Below are 12,938 nucleotides of genomic sequence, written 5' to 3'. Positions count from 1 at the left end.
AATACACACATACAGATACATAAACATATACATACACCCACACATAAATAATAGTATAGTAGCAAGGAGACACTCTGAATTGAGCACTTTATGTTTTTAGTAATCATAAGAAAAACATAAGAAAGTGCCCAGGCAACTGGTTGCAATTGATTGATTGATTATATTAATTGGTTTTATGTAGGTCCAGAGCAAACATTACATATTGAATGCTATTTATTGAGATTACTTTAAAACTCATTATCATACTTCTACTAAACATGAAAACCAACAAATCAAGTTGTGCTCTGTCAATTTTGGCAAACCAATCATAACAAAAATGTCTCAAGAGTGGATCAGTCTGGATCTACATTAAAAATTAAAGGAGAACTGAGTGACGTGAAATACAGGCAACACGAAGGAGAAAAGCGAACTTAAGTAAAGGATGGGAAAGAAGGAGAGACACACTAATGAACTAACACACACATACTAATGCCCACAAATAACCCACAGAGACAGAGAAAGTACCTGGAAAGCTGTGAGTGCGCCAGTCCCTGGGTTATACAGGCATCGCAGCGAAGGCATGCTGTCCGCCAGGCTGGAGCAGCCCAGCCACAGAGACCTGGGCATAGAGCACTGCAGAGAGAGGACAACTATGAGATGGGACAGCATGAGACAGGATGACACAGATTACAGGAATTCTCAAAGCTTGGCTAAATACAATATTCCAGTTGCAGCTTGCCTTTATGACAGAAACATCTTCAAGAAAATACTATTTACTAGTTCTAACCCCAGATGGAAACTCAAAAGGAGCACTAGTGCCCAAAAAAGGAAGAAAAAAAAGTTATAGGTCAAAAAGCAAAATATTTAATTTAAAAATTTATTCCTGTTCTTCTGTGTATGAAACTAAAGGAAATCTACTTCTTATTCCAATTAATCAATTCTTTTCCTCTACGCACCTCAACTCATCTCCCATAAACTCACCACAAAAGTGAAATATTGTGCAGACTAAGCAGAAAAAAGAAATCATTCATAGTAGCACTTCAACACTAGAAACGGTAAATTAGAAAACAAAATATCACAGGAAACTTAAAAGGATTTTAAGAAGGTGGGAAGAAGGAAAAGAAAAAGTATTATACCCCTACAGTTTGACAGCAACTAATGCCGCAAAATTTGCATACGTTTTATGTATCTTGTTAGTCTGCTATTCATTAACCAAAATGCATAAGTTACCATAGCAGCTGCCTCTTTATCTTTCCAGATGGATTTAGGGGGATGTGGGGGATGGCAGGAGGAGGCAAGAAACAATCCAAACAGAAGGGAAAACAACAACAAAGCAAGGAGAGACAGGGACAGAAAAAGAGGACCCCAAAAAGCTGCTGGTCCTAAAACCTTGTAAATAAACAAACAAGTAACGTGTAAGTGTAAATATACATACAGTATATTCAAAACAAAACAAAAAGGTAGAACTTATGAGTTTTAGTATTACTAATTAAACAGTATTAGTGGTACTGCTCCTGTACCTTATAAACACTATATCTTTTAGAAGAATTTTTACAATCTTTAGATTTCCCTAAATGTATCCCAGGTTGAATCTTTGTCCATCAACTTGGGTGCTATTACAGTCTAGTAATACTAAAAAACTAAATACCTGATCATAGCACATATAAAAACAGAAAAACATTTTAAAGCACAACAGTCAGTGCACATAATACTAAACTTTGAATTATAAGCTTTGAACTATTTATTATCATCATGGGACTTTTTTCTTCTTAAAACACTTTAGTTGGGGAAATATTAAGGAAACAAAATATGGTATTCACTGTTTACTATCTATAACTGATACAAGGATGGTATACTGGAAAGGCCTTCAAAAATTGGTTTAGACTCCAGCTTTCAGATCATTATTTTCTTATTTTTTAGTTAAGGTGATTGATGCCCAGAAGAAATTAAGCATTTATCCATGATCATAGAATTTAGAAAGTAGAGAAGTAAGAACTAGAATCCTGGCCTACTGCTTTTCAGTTCAGAACTCTTCTTGCCTCTATCCTCCCCTAGGTTATAAAGTGGAAGCATCAGACTTCAAAAACAGGTATCTACTAAAGGCATCACTGGATAACTTAACAACCAAAACAGCTAAACTGCTTTGAACTACTACAACAATCACGTAATTTTTTTGTTTCAACGTTTCTTCTCCTCAAACTACAATCCATTTTACAAACAGCCACTAAACAGAATTGTCTTCACTTTGTGATCGTGTCACTCTCGTCAATAATTCACAAGGCTCCCTAGAAATTCAAGCACTCTATTAATCTGACCTTTCCCCCCTGCCTACATCAATTCACCCTCTCTGTCCTTCCAGTTGGCCCTGGAACTCTAATGAATTACCTTGATATTTTGTTCAAATATACATCTTACCCCCATACTTTTGAACTTGTAATTTCCTTCTTCCTTTCACCCTAACCATACACGTGCATGCTTTCATCTACCATTTACTTATTTGTCTCCTAAGAATTTTGGGGCTTTCCAGGTGGCACTAGTGGTAAAGAATCCACCTGCCAATGCAGGAGATGCAAGAGACTCAGTTTGATCCCTGGGTCAGGAAGATCCCCTTGAGTAGGAAACGGTAACTTGCTCCAGTAATCTTGCCTGGAAATTTTTATAGACAGAAGAGCCTGGCAGGCTACAGTCCATGGGGCTGCAAAGAGCCAGGCATGACTGAGCATGAACTCCTAAGAATTATTTAATTTCAGTCTCATCCAGTGGTTCTCAGTAGCAGATATTCTCATTTTGTGAGAAGGCAGCTGGGAGAAGAGGACAAGGAAGAGCAGGATAAAAAAAAAAAAAGTTTCTTTCCCCTTGAGAACCACTGTTCTATTAATATGACTCTATACTGCTGCTGCTGCTAAGTCACTTCAGTCGTGTCCGACTCTCTGCAAGCCCATAGACGGCAGCCCACCAGGCTCCCCGTCCCTGGGATTTTCCAGGCAAGAACACTAGAGTGGGTTGCCATTTCCTTCTCCAATGCATGAAAGTGAAAAGTCAAAGTGAAGTTGCTCAGTCGTGTCTGACTCTTAGCGACCTCATGGACTGCAGCCTACCAGGCTCCTCTGTCCATGGGATTTTCCAGGCAACAGTACAGGAGTGGGGTGCCACTGGCTTCTCTGGACCCTATACTGGAAGCACCAAATTCTTAGCCAAAATAATTTTTGTTAGGAAGATGACATTAAAAGTTTCTAAATCTAATGTTTTGGCCATTTATCTGACAAGTACTTGTTGAGTATCTTCTTTGTGCTGGGCACTGTCCTAGGCACTAGGGATAGAACAATGAACAAAAGAAACAAAAATACTTTATATTCTGGTGATAAGTCTCTCAGCCATAAATTCTTCTATATTTAAAATCTTTAATGGAAAAGAAATTCACTGGTAGTGACTTTCTCTCATTGTTAATGAGACAACCTATATGATTAATCAAGTGGTTAAAAGTTCTGTGTATCCTGGGTAGAACAATGTTCACGCTGAAGGGACTGAATTTGAGAAAAGAGAGAAATAAAGCGAGAATTTTTAAAAGCCAAAATGAAAACAGGGAAAGAAAATGGAGTAGGCACTGAAAAATAGCCTGTCACTTTTCTGACTTCCCTTCAGAAGAGGTAGATGGCTCATATACTTTTGGCAATAACTAAGTGCATGATCTCCACTTTTTAATTAAAATATACATTTTTATTTATATTTATGACTGCTCCCTGGTAAGCTTTTAAGGCATTCCTCTTTTGAATGTTTTGTCTCCTTCATTTTATATTAGGTTCTGCGTTATTTTTGCAGTATGTACTTGGTTAATCATTATCTAACTGTCCTTTCTGTTACTCATTCTAATGCCCTTCTCCTCATTCATTCATTCCTATCGTCCATCAAAACTCCTAAAAACTAAGAATTTGAAAGGGCTTTATCCCACCTCCCTAAACTAAAATTCCCAAATAAAACTATAATCAATAATAAGCCACATACACCCAGGAAAGTCACTAGATATACTGGTGTGATTTCTAAAATAGCATTAAATTGCAAACACCACACAGAGGATGCATTCCCGATTATTACAAGACAATTGGTGTGGGTATGATAACCACACTTGAATATAGTCTGATCTGCACATTACCATAAGATTTTATATATTATAGCTCAATTTAAAAACCAATTTTCAAATTGGTTTGTATTGTAACAATTAATCTTACCCATACTGGTAAATGCCACTTTAAAACACTGAGGAAAAAAGATATAATTACAAAATTAATGGAATAGGCTATAATTTCTAACTCTACCTCTTTCCCTTCTATCTTCACATTTAGCAGCATTTTCTAAATGAAAAAGGAAATCAAAAGAAATTTAGGCAATAAGCAACAGAGTGGAAAAGGGTGCCACTGCGGTTACTGTTCCTTATGTAGTCTAAACATTTCAGGGTCATCCTGATTGGTCAGTTTTCTGACAAAAATGTATGACTTTCTCTGTCCTTCAACAATGAACAAATAATCCTCCTTAAGATGCCCAAAACCCACGTAAGTTTTCTACTAAAAGTTGAGACAGTAAAAGTTTGTTTCTCCTTGCAAACTAATATGGGAATTCCTAAGACTTTCCTTCTACACTTAAAACAATTTTTTAATAAAAGTAGGTTCCAAACTAAACTGCAATCTAGCAACTATATTCTCACTTTTAAATATTTAACTTCCATTACCTGTTAAAGAACTTGTGAAGGACCTATTCCTTAAGTATTTCTCCTCTGCAATCTCAAAAGCTACAATGAAGTTTGAATCACACATGGGTCTCCCTCTAACAGAAATCTAGCCTTACATAGCACAGGTTTATTTCTTCAGCTCACTTTCTACTTAACCTCACCCCAAATGGCTCTCCACTGCAACTCTCAAAATAAGGTTGAAAACTACAATAATTTATTACAACTGAAGTTTGTTACTCAACTGAATGAGTTTACCAGCTTTTAAAAAACATACACAGCATTTTTTTAAATGCTTAACACATGTTTTCTACTACTTGAAAGAATCAAGAAAAATCAAAGAAAAAGAGATTGAAACGCTGCACAAGGGGCCTGCAGTGCTTTGAGGAGGAAGTGTCTAAGGTCCATCAGGTTCAACAGCACAAACTCATTTTCACAGAGAACACTGAAAATCTTGACTCTTCCCCTTATTTGGCTGCCTGGAAAAAGCCACAGTTTCTCTTCACTGATAGAACGCCCTGCAGGCAAAGGGCTGGCCTTAGCATTTACTATATGAAAGCTGAATGACAAAACCCCTTAAACTCAGGTCCCTGGTTGGTCAACTTCTAGGAGTAATAGAAGCTATAATAATCAACAGTAAAAAGATTGCTGCATTGAGAGTTTATGTATCCTTAAGCCATGAAATAGAAGAATTCCCTTTTCACAACTATATCAACTAAAAAATTCAGGCCAAGAGAACTATAGTATTCCATAGATCATGTATATTCAGTCTCTACCTATACAAATTCATTGACCTGCCTCTTAAGAATCCCAATTTAGTTCACTTACCAAAGTGTCATATATGATAATCATATCTGCCTACCCTTAATGCACAAGGTTTTGGTAAAGTTAAAATAAGGGATCTAAAACTTCAAGTACGAAAGAAAAAATATAAAGTGCATCATTACCAAGAACAGGATTCCATGAATGCCACTTGCATTTCAAAATGTTCTGAGAAGCCATTAAGAAGTGTAGATCATGGAATCAATAAGTTCACAAACAGTAACTACAAGGAAAAATACAATAATGTACTAAATTGTGTCACACAATTGCTGCTATATAAGTTTAAAGTTCTAATTTTTAGAAAAGTTCAGACACAGGCTTTAATTTTTTTGTAGAACTTGTTACTATATGTAAATTTATTACGTTTGCCTCCTCTATCAGACTGTATTTCTTAGATATGAGTCATGTCTTTTTTTTTTTTTAACTCTCCACTGTCTGATCAGAGTAGATGCTCAATAAAAGTGCTTTTAATGTCAAGAGATCAGCAAAAGCTACCTATCATAAAGAGAGAAGTAAGGAAACAGTTTTTGCTTATACAACAGTGAGAATACCGGTAAAATAACACTGGTTACTTTACTGAGATTGATCTTACCAGGCTGGAAGGTATGTGTGTTGGAAAAATCTCTTTCATAATTTATCATCTTACTCACCTGTAAGACAATCTAGTCAGCAAGTAAGATCCAGAGAGGTTAAATAAATTACTGAAAGTGAATGGGTATCACACAAGTGGTAAATATAGGATTCAAAGCTAGATACTCTACTAGGATGATGCCACACAAAAATGGCATTTAAAAAGTCAGACATGAAGTTATCTCATTTATTAAGAAATACAGAGCCAAAGGTGGGTTTCAGGGCACTGAAACTAAAGAAAAGGAGTCCCACCCAAGAGGCCATGGTAAGTAACAATGTGGTGGCCCCAACTTATATAAAGCAGAAGATCAACAGGACTTAACAACTAATGAAAGGAACGAAGAAAGTAAGTCAGAAATAAGCCCCTAGATTTCAAAGGAATGACTCGAAGAAGTATGGTAGCACTGACAGACACACATAAACTAAAAATGCTCTGTGGGTTCTGGGGTATTGGGCTGGGAATGGAGTAGATAAGGTCAGAAATCGTAAATATAACATGAAAATAAACCTCTTATATGTGAGTGAAAATATGGCATGGGCAGAAAGCTGTAAGTGCTACACAAATACAGCATCACTGGCTTCTGCATAAATTATAATCCACTAGGTTGCAAGCATTTGTTGTAAAAACACTAGTGAGACTTTTTTAATTTAAAAAATAAATTGATTCCTCTTACCCCTCAACTCCCTTCCTACCTGAAAAACTCAGTTCGACAGACATTGAGTGAGTACAAGCCAAGTGGGCATCAAACTGATTGGTATAAATTAAATGGCAACAATGGCCCAATACAGGTTTTTGGAGTCCAAGTGCGTGTGAGAGAGGTGTCCCTGAGGGGTAAGAGAGTTTCATAGTCCAAGTAGAATGAGGGAAAAAAACTTTACAAGAGACGGGCCTGTCATGGAGTTCTATAGCTCGAGTTGAGTGAGGAGAGCTTCTACATGGGGGACTGAAGTGGCAGTGAGCAAGATGATGACGTGTCCACATGACGGGGAAGGGCAGGGTAGTAAGAGTTCCCAAAGCAAACAGAAGAAGACATTCACAGAGTAGAGGGATAGTGGCCCAGCAAAGAGTTTCTGACTCAATGGGGAGAAAGGGTAGAAGGGGCAGTCCAGTGCAAATAGATTCCAAAAGGTTGGGGAAAGCATCCATACAGAGTATTGGGTGAGAAATGGAGACAGAGCTATGTCACCAATGGGAGATGAGTTATATGGGAAGATTCACTGAATCAAGTGGGTAGAGCAAATATTAAGGATAATAAGAGCAAATATTAAGGATAATAAAAAACCCAAACTTCTCATCAGAGAAGAGTTACAGATAAAGAAATGAAGAAAGCTAGAGTGAATACTATGCTGCTGAACTAGATATTATGAATCCAAAGCTTTGTATCAGAGACAGAGACAATTCTAGGTTAAGTGATGTATGTATAGGTATATACACATACATACAAACAAACATACCCCCTGGCTCTATCAAATGAGAGGGTGTAGTAACAGTAACACCTTAATAGTAATGAGTACACTGATCACACACACACACATTTAGTGATTCTAAATATCACCCTCCACTAAAAAGAATCAGAGCTCCTTAGAACAATGGCTAATTCCAGAACTTGGGCAGGAAAAGCTTCAGATAAGTGCAGAGTACCTTATTGTGGTACTCAAAGAAAGATGGAGACATGGCAAGATGATACAGGGGCCAGTGCAAAGGCTCTCACAGGCTAATTCCAGGACAAACTGAACATCAGAACAAATAATGATGATAATGGATTATAATACTGGCAGATAATACCAGTATTACAACATGCCCCTCAATGATTCCTAACTCCTGATATTCATGAAACTTGTAAGTAATCCTGTCTCCTTGAGTGTGGAATAGCCTAATACCTTGCGTCTAGGTTATATAAGACTGTAACTTCTATCTTGCTAAGAGACTCCACTGTCTCCTTGGCTTGCATACTTTGATGAAGCAAGTAGTCACACTGGAGAGGTTCACATGGCAAGGAACTGAGGGTGGCCTCCAGTCAACAGCCAGCTAGGAACTGGGTCTCCAGTAACTCCCGAGGAAAGGAATTCTGCCAAAAACCATGTAAACTTGAAGTGGCTCTTTCCCCAATCAAGCCTTCAAACAGGACCTCAGCCCTGGCCAATACCTTCATTATAGTCTTGTAACGGATCAGATCAGGCATGCCCAGACTCCCGAACCAAAGAAATCGTGTGATAATAAATGTGTGCTCTATGCCACTAAATTTGTGGTAATTTAGTATGCCACAAAAACTAATATAATAACACACTGAGTAAAACAGAAATCCAAATTAATAATACACAAAATAAACTGAAGAGTGTGATGGGGAATATGATACTTAAATGGTCTCAAAATATTTTCCCATATAATACTTATTTCAAAAGGGAAAACAGTAATTTTACAGTAGAAAAACCTAACACCTTAATCAAGTGATAATTATTGTTACCAATAATGAAACAAATTAAAATAATGTGTCACCTGATAGACTGCAATAAGAACACAGCATCACCTCTGTGATATTTCTGCCAGTGATATACAGCCTATATCTAATTATAAGAAAACATCAGAAAAACCCAAACTGAAAAATAATCCACAAAATAACTGTCCTGTAATCCTCAAGAATGTCAATGTTAGGGAAGTCAAGGAAAGACTAAAGAATTGTTCCCTTCTGAAGGGAGACTAAAGAAGACATGATAACTAAATCCAACATGTCATTCTGGACTAGATCCTTATGTATAAAAGGTCATTTATTGCAGTTGATAGAAAAACTTGGGAGTCTGTGGATTAGCTGGCAGTCATGTATCAATACTAATTTCCTTATTTTTATGGTTATTATTGGGTTCTACAGGAGGATGTAGATTTAGAAAAGGCAGAGGAACCAGAGATCAAATTGCTAACATCTGTAGGATCATCGAAAAAGCAAGAGAGTTCCAGAAAAACATCTACTTCTGCTTTATTGACTACGCCAAAGCCTTTGACTGTGTGGATCACAACAAACTGTGGAAAACTCTTTAAGAGATGGGAATACCAGACCACCTGATTTGCCTCCTTGATCTGTATGCAGGTCAAGAAGCAACAGTTAGAACTGGACATGGAACAACAGACTGGTTCCAAATTAGGAAAGGAGTACGTCAAGGCTGCATATTGTCACCCTGCTGATTTAACCTATATGCAGAGTACGTCATGTGAAATGCTGGGGTGGATGAAGCACAAGCTGGAATCAAGATTGCCTATCAATAACCTCAGATATGCAGATGACACCACCCTTATGGCAGAAAGCGAAGAGCTAAAGAGCCTCTTGGTGAAAGTGAAAAAGCAAAGTGAAAAAGTTGGCTTAAAACTCAACATTCAGAAAACTAAGATCATGGCATCCGGTCCCATTACTTGAGGCAATTAGATGGGGAAACAATGGAAAAAGTGAGAGATTTTATTCTGCTGCTGCTGCTGCTCAGTCACTTCAGTCGTGTCCAACTCTGTGCGACAGTGGGGTGACTTTATTCTATTGGGCTCCAAAATCACTGCAGATGGTGACTGCAGCCACGAAGTTAAAAGACGCTTGCTCCTTGGAAGAAAAGCTGTGACCAACCTGGACAGCATATTAAAAAGCAGAAACATTAATTACTTTGCCAACAAAGGTCCGTCTAGTCAAAGCTCTGGTTTTTCCAGTAGTGATGTATGGAGGTGAGAGTTGGACCATAAAGAAAGCTGAGCGTGGAAGACTTGATGCTTTTGAACTGTGGTGTTGGAGAAGACTCTTGAGAGTCCCTTGGACTGCAGGGAGATCCAACCAGTCCATCCTAAAGGAAATCAGTCCTGAATATTCATTGGAAGGACTGATGCTGAAGCTGAAACTCCAGTACTTTGGCCACCTGATGTGAAGAGCTGACTCTTTTGAAAAGACCCTGATGCTGGGAAAGATTGAAGGCAAGAGGAGAAGGGAACGACAGAGGATGAGATGGTTGGATGGCATCACTGACTCAATGGACATGAGTTTGAGTAAACTCGGGGAATTGGCAATGTAAAGGGAAGCCTGGCATGCTACAGTCCAAGGGGGTGGCAAAGAGTTGGACACGCTGAGCAACTCAACTGAAATGAACTGACAGGAAGATGTTCTTGTCTATAGGAAACAAATCAAAGAATTTAGGAATGATTAGACATCATGTCAGTATCTCACTCTCAAACGATCTATGGAAAAAATGATATTTGCATTTTACTTGCAACTTTTCCTTAAGCTTTGAGAATGCTTAAAATAATATGAAAAATTAGTTAATGAAAATTATATTGGGATTTTTGCCTTTGACAATGATGTGGTAATTGCCAGACTAAATTCCATGCAGAAAAAGACAACTATAAAAGCTACGTAAATACATTAATAAATAAAATTTTAAAAACCTGAATACAATAGAGAAAATGATTTGACAGCATCAAAAACAGCAAATGCAGCCAAGAGTTTAGGGGCCCAAATTTTGAGCAGGAGAAAAATGTGGTTAACCTGACTCACGATTCCCCTTGAGGCATTTGCTGATTCCTAGGGTTTGCAATGCAAAGAGCCAGATACTGAAAAACCAAGTTGAAAGCACATTTTGGCAATCTCATGGAGCTAAGGAGCCAAAAATTGGAATACAAACCCCTTCAAGGACAAGGTGCCCTGGTTAAACAACAACAAAAAAAATTAGGCTTTCAGTCAATACCAAGAAGGGCAGCAGAAACAGACCTGCTTCAGTTGAATCAAAGGGATATACCCATGAAAAGAATATTAAACCCTCTCTGAAGGAAGATATCATCTAAATTCTGTATGATTCTCATTTTTAAAAATGTCTAGCATTCAATAAAAATAATTAAGAATTCCAGTAAAAAAGATCAAATGTCCCCAAGACAGGAGGGTGGGGGGAAAGACCCAAACAGCCAAAAAACCAGAAATAACTCAAGTGTAGTAATCAAATTCAATCGGGGGTGGAAGTGGGAGGGTGTTGTTTAATGAGCACAGAGTTTCAATTCTGTAAGATGAAAAAGTTCTGGGGACTTCTCTGGTGGTCCAGTAGCTAAGACCCCTGTGCTCCCCCGTGCAGGGGGCCCAGGTTTGATCTCTGGTTGGGGAAGTAGATCCTCCATGCCACAACTAAAGATCTCACATGCCACAACTAAGAACCCGGCGTAGCCAAGTAAATAAATATTTTTTTATAAAAGAATTATTCACATTGGTTTAGAGCAGATTAGACAATGGCACCCCACTCCAGTATTCCTGCCTGGAAAATCCCATGGACGGAGGAGCCTGGAAGGCTGCAGTCCATGGGGTCGCTGAGGGTCAGACACGACTGAGCGACTTCACTTTCACTTTTCACTTTCATGCATTGGAGAAGGAAATGGCAACCCACTCCATTGTTCTTGCCTGGAGAATCCCAGGGACAGGGGAGCCTGGTGGGCTGCCATCTATGGGGTCACACAGAGTTAGACACGACTGAAGTGACTTAGCAGCAGCAGAGCAGATTAGAAACTCCAGTACTGTTGCCTGGAAAATCCATGGACGGACGAGCCTGGTGGGCTGCTGTCCATGGGGTCGCTAAGAGTCGGACACGACTGAGCAACTTCACTTTCACGCATCGGAGAAGGAAATGGCAACCCACTCCAGTGTTCTTGCCTGGAGAATCCCAGGGATGGGGGAGCCTGGTGGGCTGCCGTCTATGGTGTCGCACAGAGTCGGACATGACTGAAGCGACTTAGCAGCAGCAGAGCAGATTAGAAACAAAGCAAGTGAAAATTAGTGAACAGGAAGATAGGTCAGTAGAAAATCACAGAATTAAAGCAGAGATAAAGGACAGAAAAATACCAAAATAAGGTCAGAGATATAAGTGACAGAGTAAACATACATGTGTTTGGACTCCCAGAAGGAAAAAGAAAAAATGAGGCAAAAGCAACCTTAAAGAAATATTAAAATTTTTCAAAAACTGATACAAATCATCAAGCCACAGAATTCAAGAATTTCTACAAACGTACAAAGCAAGCATCTTTTCTATGCCTGTCACTCTAAGTTTGGATCAGTTTTATCCTTTGCACTTTCAATGTTGTGAAATATGTCTGAAAGTTCCTTTAATGTAAACTTCTTTGCCCTTCATGTGAAGTTTTTCTCCTAGGACATCTTCATCTTTTTTGGCACAACTACCTTCCTCATTTATGTTGATAAGTCCACTTTCGCTATGTTCCTCTGGCTGCATATCTAGAGTTTATCAAATGGTGTCAATATCAACATTTCTACGGTCAGCTATTTCTTCTATGACTCCATTTACCTTCAACTCAAATTTCAACTAATGTCCAGGTTTCAGGAAGATGGAAAAAGCACACTCTTTCCTCTTATCTCCCACTGAATTTAACTACTAAAAATGGACAGAATGGATAGTGCAGCTATTTGAGGACTCCTTGAAAAGTAAACAGGAGTAGGCAGACTGGGGAAGATGGCTTCATCAAGCACCGATCTCAACAATGAATTTTCCTTTAAAAATTTTTATTTCTCCAGTATCCATGAGCCTAGATTGCGTTCTGAAAACCAAAAGTAGGTTATTATTAGTGTAGACAAAGAAAGACCCAGGAGAAGCACTCTAGGTCTGGTCCAATAAGTATAGAAGGGCTATCCTAATACTCAGGGAGAGTAGTGGAAATCTTCCATTCTTCTTTCTTTACAGTTCTGTTCTCTCCAAGCAATACGATGATGAAAACCACAGGAGAAGCAGGGCCCCATAGTAGTCTAAAGTTGAGTTAAGAAAACTCTTTTTG

The 12,938-nt window shown here is 38.4% G+C and overlaps 1 protein-coding gene across 11 annotated transcripts in view; it reads right to left on the bottom strand.

The window, feature by feature from the left end:
• The window catches only part of BTRC (beta-transducin repeat containing E3 ubiquitin protein ligase), a 175,726-nt gene that overhangs the window by 118,206 nt on the left and 44,582 nt on the right, over positions 1 to 12,938 (bottom strand). For 7 of the 11 annotated variants that reach the window (XM_061403184.1, XM_061403185.1, XM_061403187.1 and 4 more), the window contains one exon: positions 505 to 612. The exons of the other annotated variants lie outside the window; for them this stretch is intronic. In XM_061403184.1, the coding sequence (XP_061259168.1) occupies positions 505 to 612 (108 nt within the window). The remainder of the gene's footprint in view (positions 1 to 504; positions 613 to 12,938) is intronic. 11 annotated transcript variants of the gene reach the window in all.

This window comes from Bos javanicus, chromosome 26 (genome assembly GCF_032452875.1).
Source record: "Bos javanicus breed banteng chromosome 26, ARS-OSU_banteng_1.0, whole genome shotgun sequence".
In the NCBI taxonomy this organism is placed as follows: Eukaryota; Metazoa; Chordata; class Mammalia; order Artiodactyla; family Bovidae; genus Bos; species Bos javanicus.
This window is presented reverse-complemented; position numbering and strand designations above follow the sequence as displayed.